At 32.7% G+C, this 13043-nt stretch overlaps 2 protein-coding genes across 38 annotated transcripts in view; one reads left to right on the top strand and one right to left on the bottom strand.

The window, feature by feature from the left end:
* Positions 1-13043, top strand: part of RIMS2 (regulating synaptic membrane exocytosis 2) — a 570663-nt gene that overhangs the window by 337549 nt on the left and 220071 nt on the right. For all 37 annotated transcript variants that reach the window (XM_073229921.1, XM_073229922.1, XM_073229923.1 and 34 more), the window contains one exon: positions 4838-4991. In XM_073229921.1, coding sequence (XP_073086022.1) covers positions 4838-4991 — 154 coding nt within the window. The remainder of the gene's footprint in view (positions 1-4837; positions 4992-13043) is intronic.
* DPYS (dihydropyrimidinase) overlaps positions 1-13043 on the bottom strand; it is a 461295-nt gene that overhangs the window by 52389 nt on the left and 395863 nt on the right. The window lies entirely within an intron of this gene.

The raw sequence follows: 13043 nt of genomic DNA on the forward strand, positions 1-13043 counted from the left end.
ATGTGCTTTTTGTCCTTCTTTTCATTGATGTGGTAGATGATGTTGATGGATTTTCCAGTGTTGTACCATCTTTACATCCCTGGCATAAATCCTACTTGATCATGATGGATGATTTTTTTAATGTATTTTTGAATTCAGTTTGCTAATATTTTGTTGAGTATTTTTGCATCTATGTTCATCAGGGATATTGGTCTGTAATTTTCTTTCTTTTTTTTTTTTTTGCCTGATTTTGGTATTAGAGTGATGCTAGCCTCATAGAATGCGTTTGGGAGCATTCCCTCCTCTTCTATTTTTTGGAAAACTTTATGGAGAATGGGTATTAGGTCTTCACTAAATGTTTGATAAAATTCAGTGATGAAGCCCTCTGGTTCAGGGGGTTTGTTCTTAGGTAGTTTTTTGATTACTGATTCAATTTCGTTGCTGGTAATTTTTCTGTTCAGATTTGCTGTTTCTTCCTTGGTCAGCATTGGAAGGTTGTATTTTTCTAGAAAGTTGTCCATTTCTTCTAGGTTATCCAGTTTTTTAGAATATAATTTTTCATAGTACTTCTAATAATTCTTTGTATTTCTCTTGTGTCTGTAGTGATTTTTCCTTTCTCATTTCTGAGTCTGTTTATGTGTATAGACTGTCTTTATTTCTTGGTAAGTCTCACTAGGGGTTTATCTATTTTGTTTATTTCCTTGAAGAACCAGCTCTTGCTTTCATTAATTCTTTTTAGTTTTTTATTCTTCTCCATTTTATTTATCTGCTCTAATCTTTATTATGTCCCTCCTTCTACTGACTTTGGGCCTCATTTGTTCTTCTTTTTCTAGTTTCATTAATTGTGAGTTTAGACTGCTTGTATGGGATTGTTCTTTCTTAAGGTTGGCCTGTATTGCAGTATACTTTCCTCTTAGCACAGCCTTGGCTGCACCCCACAGATTTTGCTGGGTTGAATTATTGTTGTCATTTGTCTCCATATATTGCTTGATGTCTGTTTTTCTCTGGTCATTGATCCATTGGTTAGTTCAGAGCATGTTGTGAAGCCTCCATGTGTCTGTGGGATTTGTCATTTTCTTTGTGTAATTTATTTCTATTTTCATACCTTTGTGATCTGAGAAAGTGGTTGGTACAATTTCAATCTTTTTGAATTTACTGAGGCTCTTTCTGTGGCCTAGTATATGATGTATTCTTGAAAATGTACCATGTGCACTTGAGAAGAATGTGTATTCTGTTGCTTTTGGGTGTAGAGTTCTGTAGATGTCTGTTAGGTCCATCTGTTGTATTGTGTTGTTCAGTGCCTCTGTGTCCTTACTTATTTTCTGTGTGGTTGATCTGTCCTTCAGAGTGAGTGGAGTGTTGAAGTCTCCTAGAATGAATGCATTGCATTGTATTTCCCCTTTTAATTCTGTTAGTATTTGTTTCACATATGTAGGTGCTCCTGTGTAGACAGCATAGATATTTATAAATGTCATATCTTCTTGTTGGCTGACCCCTTTATCATTATGTAATGTCCTTCTTTTTCTCTTGTTACTTTCTGTGTTTTGAAGTCTATTTTGTGTGATACAAGTACTGCAACTCCTGCTTTTTTCTCTCTGTTAGTTTCATGAAATATCTTTTTCCGTCCCTTCACTTTTAGTCTGTGTATGTCTTTGGGTTTAAAGTGAGTCTCTTGTAGGCAGCATATAGATGGGTCTTGTTTTTTTTGTCCATTCAGTGACTCTGTGTCTTTTGATTGGTGCTTTCAGTCCATTTACATTTAGGGTGATTATTGGTAGGTATGTACTTATTGCCATTGCAGACTTTAGAATCGTGGTTACCAAAGGCTCAAGTTGAATTTCCTTACTCTGTAAGAGTCTAACTTAACTCAATATGCTGTTATAAACACAATCTAAAGGTTCTTTTCTTTTTCTCCTCCTTTTTTTTCCTCCTCCATTCTTTAAATATTAGGTATCGTATTCTGTATTCTTTGTCTATCCCTTGATTGGCTTTTGGGATAGTTAATTTAATTTTGCATTTGCTTTGTAATTAGCTATTCTACTTTCTTTACTGTGGTTTTATTACCTCTGGTGACAGCTATTAAACCTTAGAAACACTTCCATCTATAGCTATCTCTCCAAAATAGACTGTAGAGATGATTTGTGGGAGGTAAATTCTCTCAGCTTTTGTTTATCTGGAAATTGTTTAATCCCTCCTTTAAATTTAAAAGATAATCGTCCCAGATAAAGTAATCTTGGTTCCAGGCCTTTCTGCTTCATTGCATTAAATACATCATGCCACTCCCTTCTGGCCTGTAAGGTTTCTGCTGAGAAGTCTGATGTTAGCCTGATGGGCTTTCCTCTGTATGTTATCTTATTTCTCTCTCTGGCTGCTATTAATAGTTTGTCCTTATCCTTGATCTTTGCCAATTTTATTACTACATGTCTTGGTGTTGTCTTCCCTGGGTCCCTTGTGTTTGGAGATCTGTGGAGACTCTATCTCCTTCCCCAGATTGGGGAAGTTTTCAGTCTATTCCTTTCTCTCTCTCTTCTTCTTCTGGTAGCCCTGTAATGTGAGTATTGTTCTGTTTGGATTGGTCACACAGTTCTCTCAATATTACTTCATTCTTAGAGATCCTTTTTTCTCTCTGTGCCTCAGCTTCTTTGTATTCCTTTTCTCTAGTTTCTATTTCATTTATCGTCTCCTCCACCATATCCAACCTGCTTTTAATACCCTCCATTGTGCTCTTCAATGATTGGATCTCTGACTTGAATTCATTCCTGAGTTCTTCGATGTCTTTCTGTACCTCCATTAGCATGTTGGTGATTTTTATTTTGAACTCCCTTTCAGGAAGAGTCTTAAGGTCCATGTCATTTAAATCTTTCTCTGGAGTTATATTAATTTTTCTCTGGACCAGATTCCTTTGGTGTTTCATGGTTTTATATGGCGCCCTCTAGTGTCCAGAAGCTCTACTGTGTAGCTGCTCAGTCCCGGAAGCAATGTTAGGGGTCAAGAGGAGTGATATTGGTGTCAGGGGGGAGGAAAGAGCTGTTTCCTGCTTCCCGGCTGCTATGCCTTTCTCCACTGCCTGAATCAGTGGGCCAAGCACACAGATATAAGCTTTTGTCCCAGAGCAGCCGGATATGCATCCCTGCTTTCCAGAAGTGGTTGGAATCTCAGTCTCTCCAGGAATTCTGCCTGTATTTGCTTTCCAACCCCATAATCATGAGAGTCTCATGAAAACACCATGAAATGTAGGTTTGTGTTCCCAGAGCATATCTCCAGAGCTAGGTATTCAACATTCCCAGGTCTTCCACTCCCTCCCTGCTCTGTTTCTCTTCCTCCTGCTGGTGAGCTGGGGTGGGGGAAGGGCTTGGGTATCACCCAGCCACAGCTGCTTTGGTACATTACCCCGTTCTGTGAGGTCTGCTCTTTTCTCCAGCTGTATGCAGTCTGGCACCATCCTCTTCCGTGTTGCTCTCTCAGGATTAGTTGCACCAACTATGTTTTCTAATTGTATCCAGTTTTAGGAGGAAGCCTCTGTCTCTCCTCTCATGCTGCCATCTTTCCCAAATGATAGATTTTAAAAGAAAATGGTTTGATTGTATTTTACTTGAGAAAAACATTTTCAGCTGTAATGTGGAGAATGAGGTGGAAAGGGCCAAGATGAGAGGCAGTTCTCCAGCTGTTAACCCACTAAGTAATCTGCTTTCAGCCTTTTGCAGTGTCCTTGGTTTTCTCCTGAGTAATTTCAATGGTAATCTCATGGGAAAAACAGCAATCCATAAAAATTCTGAACTGAAGTTGTTAACTAAAGAATCAAAGAAAGTTAACATAGCTGTTAGGAGCAGAAACTGGTGCCAGCTGTTGGGTCTCCATTCCTGACACTACCACTTCCTAGCCTTGTATTCTCGAGCAATTTATTTAATCTATTTGTGCCTCAGTTTTTTCTTCAAACAAATGGAAAAATAGTATTATGCAACTCAGGGATAATATGAAGGTTACATATGTGTGTGTGTTTGTATGTGTGTGAACACACAAAATTTAATTTTGAAAATAAGGAGATTTAGGAAGAATGAAAGAATAACTTAGCTGTGTTTCTCCTTTACGTCCTATAGCAAAGTAGTGATTTATCATCATATAGCAGTTCTCATATACAAAAAGAACAAGCACTCATATTTACACATGACCCTAAAAGAAAATAAAGTCATTTATTAAATCCATTCATTTTTTTCTTTCCTGTTTTGAATCCTTAACAACATGTTGAACACAGAGTTTTAAGTAAGACAAACTGATTATACCTCTTTCACTTACTAACTGGTGTGTGGGCTTAGACAAGTGCTTTCAACCTTTTTTAGCTTTGGTATCCTTATCTATAAAATTTGAATAATAAGAACAAATTAGTAGATTTTTTTTCTCAGAATTAAGGTAATATATGATGTGGTTCTTAACTCATAGTAAGAACTTATCACACTTATAATTTCTTTTTTCTCTCATCATAAGAGTTTTTGTAAAGGTTAAATTAATCAATATAAATCGAAATGCTTTTTAAATTATAAAATGATGTACAGATATTAGTTATTATTACAGACTTTTAGTAAAAAGTGTTATTTCTGTAGTTGCAAATTTAATAGCTTAGTAGTTTGGTGGTCAAAGGTCTACACAAGAATGTCTTAGATATTTAAAACTGTTAAATCAGTAAGAGGTTATAAACAAATGGTCAATTTTGTAATGTCCAAAACATATGGGCAATTTTGTAACATGACCTTGCTTTTTCAACTAACAACATTACTATTTTAACTGCCTTATAAAAGTTATGAGACCATTTAAGAAAATTTCTGTCTTGTATATAACCATCCTTCATCTCTTGGCTTTGTAGATTTTAATTGAGTTAGAAACAGCGTTATTAGATGATGAGCCACACTGGTATAAACTGCAGACCCATGACGTCTCTTCATTGCCGCTTCCCCATCCTTCTCCGTACATGCCGCGACGACACCTCCACGGAGAGAGCCCAACACGAAGGTTGCAAAGTAAGTTTTCAGTAAACTTTATCATAACTTTATTGAATTATCTTGAATGATATATATAACATAGACTTTGAAGATACCATTATGGGTATTAGCAGGTGTCTTTTGGTGTTTTCATAACTATTTGTTGAAGCTTTTAAGTTGTTTTATACACTAAGATCAGTTTATACTTAACAGTTGTCACTCATCACAGTATGATCCCAAATGAAGCAGAGGTATGTTTAAATTTTAGCCCTTAGAATCTTACTTGTAGGAATGAGATAGCTAATATAATAGAATTTGGTCATGTAGCTATAGATATCTTGTGCTTCCTTCCTGCATTATGGCAAATATTTTATGAATATGTAGGATAACAAATATAAAATAGTAGTTGAAGTCATGACCATGAACGTTACTCAGATAAACCAGAGTTTAAATTTTATTCTCTGACTTAAGAACAGAATGACTTTGGGTAGGTCATCTCTCTATGCTTCACTTTCCTCATTTAAAAAATGGGAATAGTTGTACCTACATTACAGTGTGATTTTAAGAGTTAAATAATCTCAGGAATACAAGCTGATGTTATTGTTATTATTATTGTCAGTGTTTGCATTTTATCCTGAAATATTTATAGTCTAAAACTGTAAAAGAGAATTAGATCAATTCAGAGAAACTTAAAGGAAAATCAGAAGTGTTTTGCAGATTGAAAAGTGGTGTTGTTCGTTAGTTACTCCTACAACTCAAGTTTGTTTTCCTGATTATATTATTGAAAAGTGAGGTGTCTGCTTACTGCTTTGAATAGTATTCATAGGATAATTTTATCTTCATGAGTCAGCATGTTCCAGGTTTAGCAACATTTTTGTCAAGTAATGGTAAACTGACTGACATTAACCAGATTTCAGAAGTGTCAATTTATACCCAAAATGCCCTATTGCTTATCAATCATGGTAAGTATATTTGGCAATATAACATATAACTGTTATATGCATCACACCCTTCCTACTGAATAGACAATTAAATTGTGTATCAGAAGGCTGTTTGACAAACAGAATTAGAGCAAAGAATTGGTCCTGTGGTGTTTAGTCATAGGGAAGCATAGAGAATTACTGTCACTCCTTTTAAAAATAATCTCTCTAATGACTGGAATACTAGATATAGTCTTTTACACTTGGATGGTATTAACTGAACACTCATTTTATAGAACTCACTTCTTTCAGCCTCCCCAGGAGTAAACACCACCCACTGTTACCATTGCCATTACAACATCCTTTATTGTAATAATAACATTACCATGAATTTTATGTGGACTAGTTTTAGAGTGTTTTCTCTATCTGGCCACTGTAATCTACTCAGTACATTCTCTCTAAATCACAGTGTAGTATGATGGGTTAGTACATGAAGGTTGCTAATATAATTCATGATGTAGTAATTCTTATAGTTTACATTTATTGGTTAATACTAGCCACCATTGCCCTCTCTTAGAGGGTTGGCCTTCTCCCCATTTACTCCAGTTATTAATACAATAAGGAGTAGTTTTCCCGACTCTCAACATATGAAATTCTTAAGTTTACCAACAATTCTCATAATTTTTTTCTGCCTAGCTAATTAAGAATAGAGTATGCCAGGAACAATGAAAATAGAGTACTTTCTAGTTAGCTGTATGTATCATGGATTTTCGTGAAGTTAATCAACTTTGCAGCTGTTAATATTTTCCATTCCCCAAATGACTCTTCTGTTACTTAATTTTTAATAGTATTGATTTACCCATGGGTAATATAACAGCTCCATGTTGTACTGTGTCAGTCTTGTCACTACCTACTTACTCTTACTAAATCTAAAATTCATTTGGAATTAATTTTTGTATATTTGCAAAGTAGAGATTGAAAAATTCATTTTTAATCTTCTGGTTGTTCACTTGACCCAGCACATTTACTGAAAAAAAATCACATCTATGTGGTTAAGTTTCTGAACTCTGTTCCTTTCAATTAGTCTTTGCTATTCTTGTACCAATACCAAAGTGTCTTAATTACTGTAGCCTATACTAAATTGTGATATCCAGTAATGTAATTAGCCCAACTTTGTTCTCTAAGATGGTTATTACTGTTCTTGACATTTTTTTCTTACAAACAAATTAAGTATCAAATAATCATTTTCCACAAACACCCTTTCGGGCTTTGATTCAATTACTTTGATTCATTTGGGTACAACAGACATCTCTCCATGGAATGAGGAGAATTCCATCCATGAATCTGATGTATCTCCAAATAATATTATAATAGGTTTCAGTGCAGAGGTTTTGTACCTTTATTAGATCTACAACTAGAAATTTGATTTAAATTGATGCTAACATGCAGAAATAAAAGTTATGTATTATTTTCAATGACTCCATACATTATTTTGAATTCTGATGTACAATATTATGTCATCTGTAAATAATGACAATTCTCCTCGTTCAGATCGGTTATACATTGCTTTTCTTTTTCTTACTGCTTTGGCTTGGTCCTATAATACAATGCTGAATAAAAGTGATATTGTTGAGTAGAAGTTGATGTCCAAGTTTTGTCCCCCATTCCTTGGGAAAAGTTTTAAATATTTCCCCATTACAGTTGATATTTATTGTAAGATTTTTGTGCTGCTATGAGATTCAGGAAATTTTGTTTTATTCCTGGTTTGATAAAAGTTTTTAATCATGCATTGATGTTTCATTATGCCAATTTTTAAATGTGTATATAGATAGTAACCATATGATATTTCTCTTTTATTCTATTAATATGGTAAATGCATTGATTTTCAAATGTTAAGGCAATCTATCATTCCTGTAATAAACTCAGCTAGCTCTTGATGCATTATCATTTTATCCATCTCTGGATTGACTTTGCTAATGTTATGTGTAGAACTTTTGCATTTATATTCATGAGATAGAGAAAGATTGTCTTTCATTAGTTTCTGTTATCAATGTTATACTGGCTTCATAAAAAGTATAGGATATGTTTCTTCTTTTCTGTTTGATGTCTTTTATTGTAGTAATCTTTTCCTTTATTGAGTAATCTTTTTAAGTTTTGATTTCAGTATTATGCTGGCCTTATAAATAGTGTTTGGAAGTATACCCTCATTTTCTGTTGTTTGAAACAATTTGCACACTACTATATTATTTCTTCTTTAAATGTTTAGAAGCATTCACCATTTAAGTCATTAAGGTTGGCAATTTCTTTGTGTATAGATTTTAAACTGCAATTTTAATTTCTCTACTAGATCTAGAACTATTCAGAATATTATATCTTCTTGTGTCAGCTTCGTTAAATTGGATTTTTCTTGGAATTTGAACGTTTCTCCTAATTTAAAAAATATTTCAATGAAATTGTTCATCGTAATATCTTATTATCCATTTAATTGTTGGTGTGCAGTGATGTCCTCTTTTCTGGAATATTGCTAATTTGTTCCTTCTCTTTTTCTTCCCCTTTGGTTAGACTTGCTAATAACCTGTCATCTTATTAGTGTTTTCAACAAAAAAAAAATTTTTGTTTACTTTCTAGGTTGTATGTTTGTTTTTCTTTCCCATTAGTTTTTCTTACTATTATTTCTCTACTTTCTTTAGGTTTACTTTGTTTTTCCTCATTTCTTCAGAAAGATAGTTAATTATTAATGTGGTGTTTCATTTACCAATGGATTATTCAAGAGGGTAATGTTAAATTTCCAAACTAAAGAGATTTCTAGGTTTTTAAATTTTTGGATATTGCTGTATGGCATAATTTCCCTCTTGTCAGAGTGTACTTTGAATAATTGGAATCTTTAAAATTATTTGTTTAATTTATGGTGATGCATGTAATTGATTTTTGTAGAAGTTCTTGAAAAGAATATTTTGTCATAGTTTGGTATATGTTCTATATATGTAAAATTCATCAAGCTTATAAATTTGGTTTAAATTTTCTGTTTTTGCTGATTTTTTTTTCTGATTACTGCATCAGTTATAGAGAGGTATGTTTTAATCTCCATGTATGGTTGTAGACATTTTCCTTTTAATTTTGTCACTGTTTGCTTTAACTATTTTGAGATTATGTTTTTAGATGCATACAAACTAGAAGTGTTATTTTTTTCTAATAGATTGATAATCTTAGCATCTCTTTTTTTATTTAGGTATCATTGATATACAATCTTATGAAGGTTTCACATGATTAAGATTGTAATTACAGCATTCACCCATATTATCACGTTCCCCCGCCCACACACACACGCACCTCCACTCCATTGTAGTCACTGTCCATCAGCATAGTAAAATATTATCTCTTTTTATATTTACGAGCATTTTTTCCGTAAGACGTACTCTGCTTAATGTTACTATTGCTGCAGCTGCTTTTTTCTTGGTTAATGTTTTTTGTGTGATGTATTTTTCTCAAGCCTTTTACTTTTTACCTCTTTGTGCCATTTGTCTTTTGAAAACAATGTAAAGTTGGTCTTAAATCCATTCTGACAGGATATATCTTTTATTGGGGTAATTTATACATTTACATTTGATGTAATTTCTTACAAATTTTGCTTAATATTTTACACGTTATTATTAAGGTTTGGTTTGCCTTTTTTCTCCTTTCTTGCTTTCTTTGAAATCCACATTATTTTGATTATATCAACAAATAATTAGTTACCTATCACATTTGTGGTGCTGATATTATGACAGATCGATCCAAAGATTCATTATACTTAAGTAGGAAGTAAAATTCTTATTCACACACTTGGATGTGAAATACACTTTTTTTTCCAAAAGTCATGTTTAATCTGGTTCTTAGGTACCTTTTGTCTTAGTTAAGTATCAGTATTTTTCCTTCTTACCTTTTCCTACCTCTCAATAGAGGTTCTAGGAAGCTGTAAAAAAATGACAATTTTCAAGGAAGACCTATTAATTTTTACTCCTTACTAAGCTTCACTGACATGTCCCACTATACAGTGGTTAACTGAAACCAGGTCTACACATAGCAGTTTTTACTAATTCTGATTGCTCTGGTGCTTAGCATCCAGTCTTCTTACTGCATCGTGGAGCTACTATCCTGGAATACTAAAATATCACTGGGTTCTGGAGAAGTTCTTAGAACCTAGGTCTGTATTAGTCACAAGGCTTTCAAACCTTCATCCCTTTACTAATTCTGAGAAATCTTGACCTTCAGCAGTGCTTACCTCCGTTTTTTGCCTCCTGTATACTCCTCTCTCTTTTCTCTCCTCTAGCATAATCACATTAATAAATCTAAGATATGAAAATGAAAGTGTCTACGTCTCACTTTGCTTTTAATTCTGAAACATAAATCTCCCTAATTAAAAGAAACACACAAGTCTTTCTACTAAATGTGGAAGGGAAATGTAAAGATAATAAAACAGTTTATGTCCCAGTACCCGATAAAGTCATACTTAATCTTTGACTTTGTATAATTTTCAAAATCATATATAGAAAGGAAAGATGTAAAAATTAAAATTGTAAGCTTATATGGAATGCCATAGTAATGTAGAAGAAGTATGAGAGACTAGTACAAGCTGTGATAAGCATTTTAGCTAGGCCTGGAAAGAATAGATAAGATTCCAACAAATGGAGATGAGAAAAGTAAATAGTAAGTTTGAGAAGATGAGCATATAAAATCTAAATAGTATAATGAGATTTATTTTTGAAAGCATTGAATGCCAGGCTAAGGAATAGGGGATTTAGCATTTTCAAATAGGATCTGAGGATAGAAGTCTGAAAAAAATAGCACAATAACATTTTAATGTATCACCTCTCCTTGGTGTGCTGTAACCTGAAAAAAAAAGTGTGTTTTGAAGAGATGTGTTTTCCTTCAGCTTATTATATATGCAATTGCCTATCTTGCTTAAAAATGAATCCTCATGTATGTTGGAATTGAAGAGAAAGTTAAATGTAGCAAATATTAGGGAAAGCAACAAACTGAAATGGGAAAAATTAGGGGGAAAATGGCTTTGCTTGCATTTAAAGCACAAGTTTTTATTAAGTAATGGTTATAATTGTTTCCAATTGGCAAATGTCACAGTATGTAAATAATTCCCTATCTCCCCTCATAAAAATCCCTTTCAACAATTTTCAACATCACAGTTTGGACCAAAATGTATACATTATTTTTTTAATGTTATATATGTAAAATTTTATGTAATATATATCATGAGAGATATTTTCAATATTCATTGTTACAATCCCTTCAATAAAAATTTAAGCTTTTAATTAATAGCTTGAAACATTTGACAGCTAACCTTTTTTCTCATTTAAAAACTGCTTTCATAAATGATGAATTTTTAATAGTGAAGAGAAATTTTAATTTTAGAAAGACAAAGGAATTATATCTTTGACAGAAAACACTCATGTTCACTTTCTTATCTCATTTAAAAATTTTAAGCACTTTACAATACCAGCGGAGAAAGAGCTATGGTTGGAAAAGTTTAGTGTCTTTTGTTCTATATTGATTATAGTTTTAAGAAATATAGCTTCAAGAAATAGTGTAATCCTTTGACTGTTAATCTCAACTCATTACAATATCTTGTTCTAAATTTTGGCAGTGAAAATCTGCACTACTGAATTAAACCTTACACTTCTTGATGATGGTACTGATTATTTTGCTTTATATCCTTTTCCTATTAGGCAAATAGTAATTAAAAAAGGAAAGTCACATGAGGTTATCTCTGAATTTAAAATTGATATAGTGATAAAATGGATTTCAGAAAACTACTCTGGGAGTCTGCTTAACAACAATGTGCCTTGCAGAAAATCCTCAAATAATGCCTTTCAAAATAAAAAACGCATAGTAAACTTAGATCAGTTATATCTGTCATTAAACCATAATGTTAGGTCATTCAAGAGCTAAAAAAGACATGAAATAATACTTTTTTTCTTAGTGTTCTTAAAACAGACAAGCATTCTATGTATTATAATATCAATTTGGGGGCATTAGTAGTTTTACTGAAGAAACATTGTTATATGTGAAAACATTTTTCCCAAGAATAAAGTTTCATGATTCAGAGTTACCATTAAAGAACATGAACAGCAGAGTGACCTAAAGTAGGAAGAATACAACGCATTAGACTGGATATTTAGTACATATATATCCAGTCTTAAGTTCTATGGTTTGGATGTATTGTATTAGCATGTATTTGCATATGTGGGTAAGTTGCTATGAATATGGATAATCATCTTAAATATTTTAATAAAAAGTGTTTAACATGATACAGTGTAACTGCTAAAAATATTACTTGTTACAGCATGTAAAATATGGTTCAGTATTTATGTTGACTTACATTTATAGTTATAATCAATGTTTTAACTTAAGGAAATATGTAAAAACTCATTGATATTGCAACTTTACATTATATATACTAAGGAGTGAAGTCTTTTTTAAAGTAATAATTTTTTAACTTACTGTGTAATACACCTCTATTACTCTCTCCTACAGTTTTGCACTATACGCATTATGATCACCTCTTCATAGTACAGTTTTCTAGTATCAGCTGTTTACATGTGTGCTATATTGATGGTACAAATTATTGCTCTTCATATTCCTTTTTTAACTTCTGTTTTTTTCTTGTTTAGAAGGATTGTTGTAACTTTATATCTTTTGTTATTTTTCTCTATTTTTTGAACAATGAGCTTCTTCATTTCTATTACATTGTTTTCCTTTATTTCATGGTATTCCAGGAGTTTTTGACATTTTGAAGTATCAGTCTTTTCATTTTCGGTTTATGTGTGTAACTTCCACTGGAATCATTACTTTCTATTATATTTTAATTTCAGTATGGTCAGTAACTTTTATCCAGTGTTATGCTGGAGCTAGAGCCAATTGTGAACTTCTCTTCCTTTCATATCCAGTGACATTGGTAGCTTGAAATTGGCTATATGGGAGTATTTACATTGTTATACTGTAAGCATTGTTAATATATATTATATATTGTTACATATATGAAGTATATGCTTATGTTAAATGTTACATATCATGGCTTTTTCCCCTGAGAGAGTTGTTAAATCTCTATCAGCACATCACTCACTGGCTTATATCATGTACCAAAATTAAATTAAAGTTTAGTAAAATTTAAATGTAA

This window comes from Manis javanica, chromosome 2, assembly GCF_040802235.1.
Source record: "Manis javanica isolate MJ-LG chromosome 2, MJ_LKY, whole genome shotgun sequence".
Classification (NCBI taxonomy): Eukaryota; Metazoa; Chordata; class Mammalia; order Pholidota; family Manidae; genus Manis; species Manis javanica.